The following is a 12,527-nucleotide window of genomic DNA, read 5'->3' as shown; positions in this document are numbered from 1 at the left end:
TCTTGTGCTAATTTTCCAAAGCTGAAATACTGGAAAATGTGAAGTGATTTCCTTAAAAAAATTATGATATCTTGATATTTATTTGACCAAGTTAAATGTCTTACCTTTTAAAAATATTTTGTACCTGTCTGGTTGATTATGATACATTATTATTAGATTAAAATATCAATGTATTTTTAAAGAATTCAGGAAATATTTTTGCCTTTATGAAAGCTATGAAGGTGAATACAGCAAACATAAATGTACAGTTTGGTAGAAGTGCTAATGCTAGCATATATTCTGTAATTAAATGCTTCTTTATAGATGCAGTGTTCAACTGTGTCACAGACATCACTGAACTGCATGGTTCCTCATATGTTATGAATCATCTTGCAATTCTGTAATGTGCAGCTGAAGCACCTGAGGTAGATAGTGATTAGGAGAATATCCAAAGAGGTGATTCTAATGTAGCAATAAACCAGACTTTGGTTTCCTGTTAAATAATTTGATGTTACCGATTCTGCTGAAACAGCAAAAAAACTATTAGAACTAAGTTCTGCCGAACCTATTGTGATCTGATTTGTGGACCTGTGTCAGGAGTCCATGTCACGATGGATCTCACTGGCATGGAGACTGGCACAATTCCTCATTATTTTTTTTTTCTGCAGATAAAGAGATTTTACCTTTTTTGAAACTGGTTGTTTCAAGCCTGCCTGTCCTTAAGACACATACGTCTTGAAATGCAAATAATTTTCAAAGAGGGTAGTTGCAATTGTTCAGATGCATTGGTGACTAGAGCTGTTCATAAATTTGGATACTTGTGAAGATAAGCTCTTAAAAAGTCATACTCTTCATTGGCACTGTAGTAAATCAGACTGTGTTATGTAGTATGTTGCATATATTAAGGACTAAATAAAAACTGTAGAAAAGTATGCGTAGCAACATGGAAAGTTTTCTTTTTTTTACTATTTTAACATTTACTTCATTGTTAATCTCCCTCTTTGAATGAGACTGAAATTTTCATAAATGTTCTAAACTTGACATTCTTGATTCAAGAGTGGAAACATGCTTAACGTATTTCTAGACTATTTAGCTACAGCTGGAAGTTGGAAGTGAATTCTTGAGCAGTGATCTGTAATTTCTGGGAGATTACACATAGAAGTCCATGTTTATGAGCTTTGTGGAAATACAACCTAGAAAAAAATGTTTAATGTAGTTGTAAGCACCATGTTTCTGTCATGTCACAGAAACAGTGTCAGTCACAACAATGATTTTTACTAAAAATCAAGGTGGAGTTTAATACATTTTAGTATATGCAATTTCCTTCAGTTTCAGAACAATTTGCAAGAATTATGACATTGTTTTGTTTTCTCTAGGTAGTGTTGGAGAAGCAAAATATCACCATTTTGCATGTGGAAGGATTACTTTCCAAACATAAGTCTTCAAAATTTTGATTTAGAATTGTTTAAGTGTATCATCTTTTATGTTCTACAGAGGTCAAATGACCGTCTAACGGCTACAAAATTGTTCTTCGTGTCCTTAGTGATTGGTACCTAAGAGTGAAGGATTGCATTTGGCTATGGTTAGCTGGCAATTTGAAGTGGATAGTGTCTGGTTATTGGCTACAAGTAATTCCCTAGTCATATTCGCATATCTGGGCGTTTCAGGCTTTACTTAGAACATGTCTGCGGCAGGCCTACAAAAAAGATGAGGGTAATTGTACTGATTCCCAGGCTGGATCACATGGTTTCTTCCTACTAAGTCTGAAGTCTTTCTGATTACCCTTGACGTTCAGCAAAATGCTTTGTGTTTGTATTTTCTGTCTCCAAAGTGTATTAACAATGTAGAGTCAAGCATAGAGTGCTTTTGTACTAATGAAGAGAGGGAAGGAGGGAGAGCTATAAAGGAGTGAGAAAGAAGCCTACCAAAATACACATGCTGAAAGGGACGTTCTTGACCTCTCTAAACCTGGATGCTGGTTCCCTCCACCACTGGTATGGTGACATAGGTGTGTGTACAGCTGGCTGATAAGGCACATTAGGGAGCTAATCGAACTGAAAAAAAGTGTGAGGGAAGTGAATGCCTTATAGGAGCTGTTTGGAATATGCTACTGAGGTTAGTTTGGGAAGTAGAGTTATCTGTTTCACTGGTAGTACCGGTTTGTGCTAATGTAACCTTGTCTCAATAGCCTTTATGGAGTCTGAGGCATCCATTGAATTTTTGTAATAAATTTGATATTTTAAAAGCAATTTTTTTCCAGACTAGAAATTGGAAAAATTAGTCAGATTTTCAGTTTCATACTGAAAAGTAGAAAATGTGTCATGAAAATGGATGTTTAGTTTTCAATGGCATGAGTTAGCACCATTCTGTGCTCTTGGATGCTGGAAATGTGGGAAGGGAATAAAGTGCTTGTTCTTCTTCATGGGCAAGGCTTGGGAGAATAAGACGCTTCAGAATCCAGGCAAGTCACAGACTAAATCCTAAGCAGCTGCCATCAGCTGTGGGGAATTCTCTCCTGTTATTTTGTGTGATTTTGTTCCCAGTGTTGAATTATTATAACTGGGTAATTAAAAAAGCAGTCTGAAGTTTGTTTGATTACTCATGTCTGACGCAGTGATTTCTAAGGAACAGCAAATGGTATCAGGAATAGAACAGAGAAGTAAAATAAAAACAAACAAAAAATGTAGGCAGGTGTTGAGTACAAAATGAACTTATTTGATGTTTCTGGAACTGTGCATGGCAATGAACAAATATTTCTAAAAAATTTGAAATAGGTCTGCTCATTTAGTTGTCCTAACTGAAAAAGAAGACCATGAGAAAGAAGGGGGTTTTAGTGAACTTAAAACTTTTCCAGAATTATAGCAAGTTTCATGGCCTGGCAGGACAGGTTCTCAGATGTAGGTGGAGTAAGTGGATGCCTATGGCACAGGACAGAGGAAGGAAGTGCTGGACACTCACAGAGGCACTCCATGCCAAAGTACAAGGCACAAGGCTGATGATATTCCCTCAGAAGGAATAAAAAAGGCAAGCTGCTTCACTAAAATGTGCCAGTGAGAGAACTGTACTATATCAGAGGAGGCTGAGAATGGAATAGTATTATGAAAATACCATTATCTGTATAAACAATAGAAGTCTAAGTGGTTTAATTTTCATAGCTAAAAGGAAGGTGAAAACACAGAAGATAAAAGAGCCAGTAATATGAGGAATGAAGAGTCAAACCAGCACTTATGTAGCCAACAAACCAAAGCAAACTTTGATTTCAGCATAGAGCTGAGAAAGTCCAGCTTGTATCACAGTTCATATCGAAATGAAAACTGTCTTCTGTTTGTAAAGACAGATGCTTACAAGAGGTTGGATTTTTTTGTTCACTGCTGTGAGAGTAGAGCAATTAGGAAATCTCCTTTTTTTCTCTGCAATCAGGTGTACTTCCTAAGGTGTTACAGAAGTAGTGTTAAAAGATGTACAGGGAATGGAATTCCTAAGGGATTGGTCAGATGTATGACTTCAAATTTAGGAAACTTCTTCATAAAAACATTGCAGAAGCTGTTAAGTGTGTTGCTTTTGCCAAAAATACATTTCAAAGCAAGTGAAAAAATCATTATTGTTAGAGGCAGAGTGGGAGCACAACAAGTCTTAAATTGCTTTAATTTGGATGAAAAAGGTATGTCCTGTCTTAACCTTATTATCCTTGCTTCCCAGTGATGACTGTACCGAAAGATAAAACTTTTGAACAGGAAATTGTGCATGTACTGTGTCTAGAAGCAGGATTGATGTACCTGATGCGGACCACAAATTAGTGGGCAAATGTCCAGAAAATTTACAGTGAAGTATCAGTTTAGAAATGTAGCTATGCAGCTGTTGGAACACCAGCATCAGAATAACAGAGATTACTCGAAAAGTCAGTGGAATCGCTCATCTCATAATCCTATTTAGTACTTTTAAATTGGAGAATGGTTTGGAAAAGGCATGGGTAGTTATTGACTGGTGGTTTATTGAACAGAAAAATGAAAACAAGAATACCTGATCTGTTGGAATCTGATGGCAATCACTGGCACCTTGCAGATATGTAAATCGCTAAGGCAGAACAAAACAGTTGGTGTGATTTAGGTGCAAGTAAATGCTGCTTCATGGAAATGACACTGTAACTTGGAGTAAGAAACAGCTGCACACAGCAGTGGTTTTACAGGCGGTGGCCTTGCAGTTGCAGGAGGTTGCCACCTTACGTCCTTACATGGAGACAACCCTTGAAGAAATAGGAAATGTATTTTTTCAAGTACAGGAAAGGGATAGAGTTGCTGAACTGGGCATTTTGCTTGAGAAAGCTTCAAACAGGCACTAACCAAAGCAGGGTGACATGGCTGAGCCTTAGGACATGATTCAGGCGTTTGATGTCAGGTACCTCAAACAAGACCTGCAGGTTTCTGTTTGGAGAACAGAGTAACAACTGAACATTTATTATTAACTTTAAGGTAGTATCTTAATTTGTTATTATAATTCATATCCTTACATGGGAGAGGGAGATCTGCCAACATCTGGTTTGAACTGGTTTTGTTCATATATGAAAATACATGGAATACTGATGAGTTAGGATTGTGTGAATCAAATTTTCCTCAGGATCCTTGGCTCTGGGAGATTGCTGAAGAACAGACAGCCTTGAGTCTCCCCGTGGACCAAATAATACCACAACTAGTGCTTGATTTCTCCAGCAGCCTGGATTGTTTATCACTGGGAGTTACTAGTCATAAAGTTGGCCGGATGAGTGACCAGAGATGTATTTTCTGTTGTGTAGGTGCTGGTTTTTCAGATGTAACAAGTAATTAGACAAATAGTCTGTTCTCTATTTATCTTACTTTTGCTGTGTTCAGTTTCCTTACATGTTGCAACCTATGGTGGCAAAGATTATGGATGATGTAACCAACATATTGCCAAAGTAGATGGTTTGAACATTACAAGGCCATTAAAAGTGAACAAAGAGCAATGGAGAGGATAGGTAGTGGGAAAAAGGGGAGGAACCGTGAAGTTTCTTGCTAGCAGTGGTAGCAGTAGGCCAGAAAAAAGGCAAATTTTGTATCAACTGACAAAAGCAGTCTAAAATCTATTATTTGTCATTGCTATTCTTTGATGTACATTGGTTAGCTAGTAATTTTCCTGGATCAGGTGAAAATCTCGTCCGTGTCAGGGTAAGAATTATGCTTCTGGTCCCCTTACTGTGCTGGAATTGTGCTGCCTGACCCAAAACAAATAAAACTGTCAGCTGCAGTGGGTGTCCTAAAATAACACTGCACTATTACCAGTGCTGTAAAAGGAAATTACTGCAGTAAATTAAGTATAAAAAATTAGCAAAGTAGAGCATGATTTGACACGGGAAGCAAAAGAATCTGTGGAGATATATTTTTAGGAGAAGAAAATAGATTAAAAATTCCAGTGAAAGAAGAAAAGATGAAAAAAAAAATTATGAGTTTACCTTATAAACACTCCTCTCTAAAACAGAACAGGAGACTTTTCAATGTTAGCTGAAGTCTCAGTTGGTGGCATGCTGTCAGTCAAGCCTCCAGGTGATCTTGCTGTGAATGTATGAATATCTAATTAAAAGCTGATGTAATTGTTGTTCTGATAGTTTCCTCTCAAAATCTGGAACTTGTTTCATTACTATTTTTTTAGCAGACTTTGACATATTGGAATACATTTTGGTTTGAAATAATAAAGTTAGTAAGTAGGCTTGGCCAAAAATGGAATTAAAATGGGTGAGGAGTGGAAAGGACACTTAGTTTTGAAGAAAAAATTATGTACTTGACCAGTCTTTTTCCATTTTTCTAAGTCCCTTTATACTTGGGCCTTCATTGTAGAGCCTTGTGACCTGCCTGAGTATGTATTTTAGCATAAAATGTTTTAGGAAAAAAAGGTAGTTATGTAATAGGTATGATTTCTCATAATGAGAGGCTTCCTAGTCCCATGTGAAAGCTGTGGGACAGGGATGCCTGTGGGTGCAGCTTCAACACTAGCACTAAGCAAATCTGTTCACTGTGTTTCATTTTCCCCATCTGCAAAATGGTATTGACAGTATTTGTAAAACAATTCATGGTCTGCAGGTACAAAGAGCTCTCTGAGAGTGAGATAATGTTAATGGTCTCAGTAGTGTCTGTTCCGTGTTATGTTTGTAGTGTCTTTGGCAGAGTGTTGTAACGTTCTGCTGAGTGCTGTTCTGCCAGCCCGTTTTCTCAGTCGTTGTGGGATTTCCCTCTAAAATTTCTTCAGGATATGAAAATCCCCTATATCTCTCTTAACACTGGGTTGTACCAATGGCACACAGCAAAACAGCCTGCACAAATGCATAGTAAATCATTGGTAAAATATATATATCAGCAGTCATTAACCCCACCTTTAGAATCATAGAATCATAGAATCATAGTTTGGAAAAGACCTCTAAGATCATCAAGTCGAACCATCCATCCAACAACACTATGCCTACTAAACCGTGTCCTGAAGTGCCACATCTACACGTTTTTTGAACACCTTCAGGGATGGGGACTCCACCACTTCCCTGGACAGCCTGTTCCAATGTCTGACCACTCTTTCAGTAAAGAAATTTTTCCTAATATCCAATCTAAACCTCCCCTGACACAACTTGAGGCCATTGCCTCTCATCCTATCGCTAGTTAGTTGGGAGAAGAGGCCAACACCTGCCTCACTACAGCTGCCTCCTTTCAGCTAGTTGTAGAGAGCAATAACATCCCCCCTCAGCCTCGTCTTTTCCAGGCTAAACAGCCCCAGTTCCCTCAGTCACTCCTCATAAGACTTGATCTCTAGACCCCTGATCAGCCTCGTTGCTCTTCTCTGGACACGCTCCAACACGTCAATGTCCTTGTTGTAGTGAGGGGCCCAAAACTGAACACAGTACTCCAGGTGCGGCCTCACCAGTGTCAAGTACAGGGGCACGATCACCTCCCTGCTCCTGCTGGCCACACTGTTCCTGACACAAGTCAGGATGCCCTTGGCCTTCTTGGCCACCTGGGCACACTGCTGCCTCATGCTCAGCTGGCTGTCGAGCAACACCTCCAGGTCCTTTTCTGCCAGGCAGCTTTCCAGCCACTCCTCACCAAGCCCGTAGCGTTGCATGGGGTTGTTGTGACCAAAGTGCAGGACCCAGCACTTGGCCTTGTTGAACCCCATACAGTTGGCCTTGGCCCATTGATGCAGTCTGTCCAGATCCCTCTGCAGAGCCTTCCTACCCTCAGGCAGATCGACACTCCCGCCCAATTTGGTGTCACCTGCAAACTTACTGAGGGAGCACTCAGTCCCTTCATCCAGATCATTGATAAAGGTATTAAACAAGACTGGACCCAAAACTGAGCCCTGGGAAACACCACTCATGACTGGCCGCCAACTGGATTTACTCCATTCACCACCACTCTTTGGGCCCAGCCATCCATCCAGTTTTTCACCCAGTGAGTTGTACACCCATCCAAACCATGAGGAGCTATTTTCTCCAGGAGGATGCTGTGGGGAACAGTGTCAAAGGCCTTACGGAAGTTCAGGTAGACAACATCCACAGCCTTTCCCTCATCCACTAGGCGGGTCACCTGGTCATAGAAGGAGATCAGGTTGGTCAAGTAGGAGCTGCCTGTCATGAACCCGTGGTGGCTGGGTCTGATCCCCTGGTTGTCCTTCACATGCCTGGTGAGTGCACTCAGGATGAATTGCTCCATAATCTTCCCCGGCACTGAGGTCAGGCTGACAGGCCTGTAGTTCCCCAGATCCTCATTCCAGCCCTTCTTGTAGATGGGCATCACACTGGCTATCCTCCAGTCATCTGGGACCTCCCCTGTTAGCCAGGGCTGCTGATAAATAATGGAGAGTGGCTTGGCCAGCTCCTCCAGCAGCTCCCTCAGTACTCTTGGGTGGATCCCACCCGACACCATAAACTTGTGAGTGTCCAGGTCGTTAACTGCTTCCTCCTCGATTGTGGGGGTTTTATTCTGCTCCCCATCCCTATCTTCCAGGTCAGGGGCTGAATACACTGGGAATAACTGGTCTGCCTGCTAAAGACTGAGGCAAAGCAGGCATTTAGTACCTCAGCCTTTTTCTCATCCCTGGTGGCAATATTGCCCCCCCCATCCAATAAGGGGTGGAGATTCTCCTTGGGCCTCTTTTTGTTGTTAATGTATTTGTAAAAACATTTTTTGTTATCCTTTACAACAGTGGCCAGCCTGAGTCAGCTGGGCTTTTGCCTTTCTAATTTCCTGTCTACATGACCTAACGAGACCCCTGTACTCCTCTTGAGTCACCTGCCCTTGCTTCCAATAGTGGTAAACCCTGGTTTTTTTCCTGAGCCCCAGCAAGAGCTCCCTGTTCAGCCAGACTGGTTGTCTTCCCTGCCAGTTTGTCTTGCGGCATATGGGGACAGCCTGCTCCCGTGCTTTCCAGACTTCCTCGATGAAGAATGTTCAGCCTTCCTGGACCCCTTTGACCTTCAGGACTCTCTCCCAAGGGACTCTCTCAGAGTCCTGAACAGGCCAAAGTCTGCCTGCTGAAAGTGGTGGTGGTTTTGCTGACCCCCCTCTTTACTTCACCAAGAATTGAGAACTCTGTCATTTCATGGTCACTAAGTCCAAGTCAGCCTCTGACCACCACATCTCCCACCAGTCCTCTGTTAGTCAACAGCAGGTCTAGCGAGGCATCTCCTCTGGTAGGGTCACTTACCAGCTGCATTAGGAAATTATCTCCCACACACTCCAGGAACCTCCTAGACTGTTTCTTCTCTGTGGTGTTTTATTTCCAGATGTCTGGTAAGTTAAAGTCCCCCACAAGAAGGGCTAGCGATTGTGAGACTTCTGTCAGCCACTTGTATAATGGTTCATCTACCTCTTCATCGTGGTTGGGTGGTCTATAACAGACCCTCAGCAGGATGTCTGCCTTGTTGGCTTTCCCCCTCATCTTTACCCATAAGCATTTGACCTTGTCATCACAATCGTTGAGCTCTATACAATCGAAGCAGTTGCTAACACACGGAGCCACCTCACCACCTCTCTTTCCTCGCCTGTCCCTTCTGAAGAGCTTATAGCCATCCATCGCAGCACTCCAGTCATGAGAGTCATCCCACCATGTTTCTGTGATGGCGACCAAGTCAAGGCTGTCCTGCTGCACGATGGCTTCCAGCTCCTCCTATTTATTGCCCATGCTATGTGCCTTGGTGCAGATGCGCTTGAGCTGGCCTGTCGATTTCACCCTCAGCACTGGCATGCCACACCTGGGCTCAGCTCTAATGGGCCTGGTGATACCCCCTTCCCGCTTTGAACCCTTCCCCGTCGAGTTTAAAGCCCTCTTGATGAGACCTGCCAGCTCGTGGGCAAGCATCCTTTTTCCCCTTGGAGACAGCTGGACTCCTTGCCAGCAGGCCCAGTGCCATGTAAATCTCCCCATGATCAAAGAAACCAGAATTCGACTGATGGCACCAGTCCCTGAGCCACCTGTTAACCAGGTGAGTTTTCCTGCCCCTTTCAGTGCTGTTCCCTGCCACTGATGGGATTGAGGAAAACACCACCTGCGCCCCTGATCCTTCAACCAATCGCCCCAGTGCCCTGAAGTCCGTTTTGATGGCCTTGGCACTTATCTCTGTGATCTTGTTACCACCAACCTGCATTACCAACAGCGGGTAATAATCAGAGGGCTGCACCAGACCAGGGAGCTTCCTAGCGATGTCTCCAACACAGGCCCCAGGGAGGCAGCAGAATTTCCTGTGGGATGGGTCTGGTTGGCATATTGAGCCCTCTCATTGGGCCCTCTCATTCCTGTAAACTCTGCTGGGGTCTCTTTTTCTAATCCTGTGTATTTTGATAAAGTTTTCATGCATGATGAACCATCCTTTCCTCCCCATCCCGTCCTAGCACACGTGTTTTCAGGTAAACAATATGTCCAGTATCTCTTGTCTAGCATTATAAGGAGGAAGCAGAACCTGCTAGGAGGTGAAAAAGCAAGATCTTCCTTTTTCTTGTGAACATACTGCCATGCACGATTTCTTTGGCTGTATATCACGTTGGTTAAAGACTCAGTTTTAGGAGATTAGTTCCAAAGAAATTAAAGCTAATTAAAGGTTTATATAGATTAATGTTCTTTTACATCTAGCTGTGCATTGTGTTTTACTGGGTAAAAGGTGACCAGTTGACGTTATCACCAGTGCAGTTATCTATTGAGCTTCACTGGATAGCTACATCCTACTCTGTTGACTCTGATACATGGCAGGGGGAGCCAGATTATTTTCTTTTTCTGTTTGTGTGCGTTAACAATAGGCCTACTTAAACTGCAGTTTTCCTCCCTGTTCTACCGAAAGATCAGCTGGCCTGTGGTAGTTAAGCTACAGTAACTTGCTTGTGACATGGACAGCTCTGGATCCAATAGCACAAATAGCAGTTTTGACAAGAGGGCAAAACCAGATTCAGAATATTTTTTATCTGTCGCCATCAGTATCTTAGCCATTGCAAAACAGGTTTTGCCCTAACAACTTGTCTCCTGTTTTCCAAAGTGTTTTGATGACTTTTAATGTCAAGTTATGAAAGATACTGATCAGACTATTTTTAGCCTCAAGCATTCACAAAATAATATGTTCTGCCAGAGTAATGGTTTTAAATATCATAGGCTTTTAAAATCTCAGTGCAGTGAAGTGATGCGTCCAAGATTTTCTCTCTTTAGCTGAAGGAACCTACTAACTGTGTTTGTTTTATGTAATTTATATTTGAAAACTTAGCGGTTGTGTTACACAAGTACTGGGAATTAAGATAAAACTGCAAAATGCAACAAAAGAAGTAAAACAAAAATTGTTACATCTGTACACCAGCAATGGCAAGCTAGAAGGAGTTAATGAAAGGCCTGGTTACCATCCCAGCTGAGGCCAAGCTCCTAGTAAGAAATCAGCTGGCGTGATATATTGCAGCAGAAATTGGAAAGAGGCCATAGGCGTAGGATAGGGTTAGAGAAACTGCAAAAATAGCAATACTAGGAGGAAGATTGCTGAAAAATGAGAAGGAGGCTGAGGCCATTAGGGCCGAAATGCTTTCATCTCATTATATGCCTTGTAGTTGAAATCTGAAAGGATGGTGAGCTAGCGTGCATTACCTTACTGTGAGTAGAAATGTAAAAATGTGGAGATTTATTGAGGCTTGGGCTAAGGAAGGCTCAAGGCTAGATCTACTGCTCTGAGTTTGTATGAGCCTCAAGGTTGTACAGAGAGATGGGATTAATGATAATGAAAGGACTACTGTGATGAGGGAGGTGTCACAGGTGTCTTCAGAAGATATTCAGAAGCTGCCTTTGGCCTTATGGGTTCAGCTGAGAGCTATTGTAAGAGGCTGGAAGGCTCATGCAGAAGTAGGAGAGGGGAAGGAGTGGAGTTATGTTTTCTAGTTTATGTAAAAATTATTGCGGTAATCTTGCTTTTCTTCATCCTGTCTTAAATGACTTGGATTGTACTTTGATTTGTTCATCCCATACAGGTTTCAAACCTACATAACTGAGGTTAAAAAAAACCCTCAGTGTAACAGTAGGTTTGCTTTTTGACAGAAAACTGAATTTAGTCTTTCTTACTGTAACTCGAACTTCAATCTCTTTTCCTTCCATCTAGGCCATGTGTTTATACTATGGGATCGCCAATAAACAACAGAGCCCTCTTCCCATGCCAAGAACCACCCGTTGCCTTGTCAACATGGCAAGCTTCAGTCCGAACAGCTGCAAGCTTTGTTGTGTTAATGAGTGGTGAAAACTCAGCGGAACCAGTCCAACTTCGAGAAGGTGGGTTATATATTCTATAGCAAATTATTTTCAATACTTTTATAATTAGAAATATAGCTTAGTAAATATATGATTTTTGAAAGAAGTTCCTAACCATAAAAGCACTTACATTGTCTATCTGTAATCTTCATGTCATTCTATGGAAAAGCTACCCGCTCAAGGCGTCAGGATAACTTAGTAAGAATTCAAGGCATCTGCATTTCACTGTGTTACTTCTACTTACTTTTTTCTGAGGTTTTATTCCTTTTACTTTTTCCAAACCTACGTTTCACTTGCCATAAATTGGCTTTGTTTTAATCACTCTGCAGTTGAACGTTTGTCCTGAGTTCAGCAGGGATAGGGTTAATTTTCACAAGAACCTGGGAGGACTGACGCAAACTAGCCAAACAAACAAGGTGTTTGATACTATGTGAAGTTATGCTCCATATTTAGGTAGGGGAGCTGGCTGGAGCAGGGTGATTTGCTACTCAGGAGCGAGATGTGCACTGCGCAGTGAGAAAATTGCACTCTGCCCTATCCTAGCCAAACCCAGGACAACGTTTCATAGATGAAGTACCTTATCAGGCTCTTGACAACTTCAGGCCTCATAGATAATTAACTTCCCGTTTTAATTCTCCAGTCCAAGTGTACCTTTGCATGCCAATGATTGATAGTGGTCATGATGTCATATGTTTTCTGAAATATATGGAATAGATGAAGAATATCAGGTCAGTGCCCTGAACATCTGGTATTTTTTTGGCATTGATGGATCATACCTTGTGCAACAG

At 41.8% G+C, this 12,527-nt stretch overlaps 1 protein-coding gene across 12 annotated transcripts in view; it reads left to right on the top strand.

Moving 5' to 3' along the window:
* The window catches only part of AOPEP (aminopeptidase O (putative)), a 208,222-nt gene that overhangs the window by 23,335 nt on the left and 172,360 nt on the right, over nt 1-12,527 (top strand). For all 12 annotated transcript variants that reach the window (XM_075411062.1, XM_075411067.1, XM_075411064.1 and 9 more), the window contains one exon: nt 11,594-11,760. In XM_075411062.1, coding sequence (XP_075267177.1) covers nt 11,594-11,760 — 167 coding nt within the window. The remainder of the gene's footprint in view (nt 1-11,593; nt 11,761-12,527) is intronic.

This window comes from Opisthocomus hoazin, chromosome Z, assembly GCF_030867145.1.
Source record: "Opisthocomus hoazin isolate bOpiHoa1 chromosome Z, bOpiHoa1.hap1, whole genome shotgun sequence".
NCBI lineage: Eukaryota > Metazoa > Chordata > Aves > Opisthocomiformes > Opisthocomidae > Opisthocomus > Opisthocomus hoazin.
Note: the sequence above shows the minus strand (reverse complement) of the source record. Positions and strands in the feature narration are given on the sequence as shown.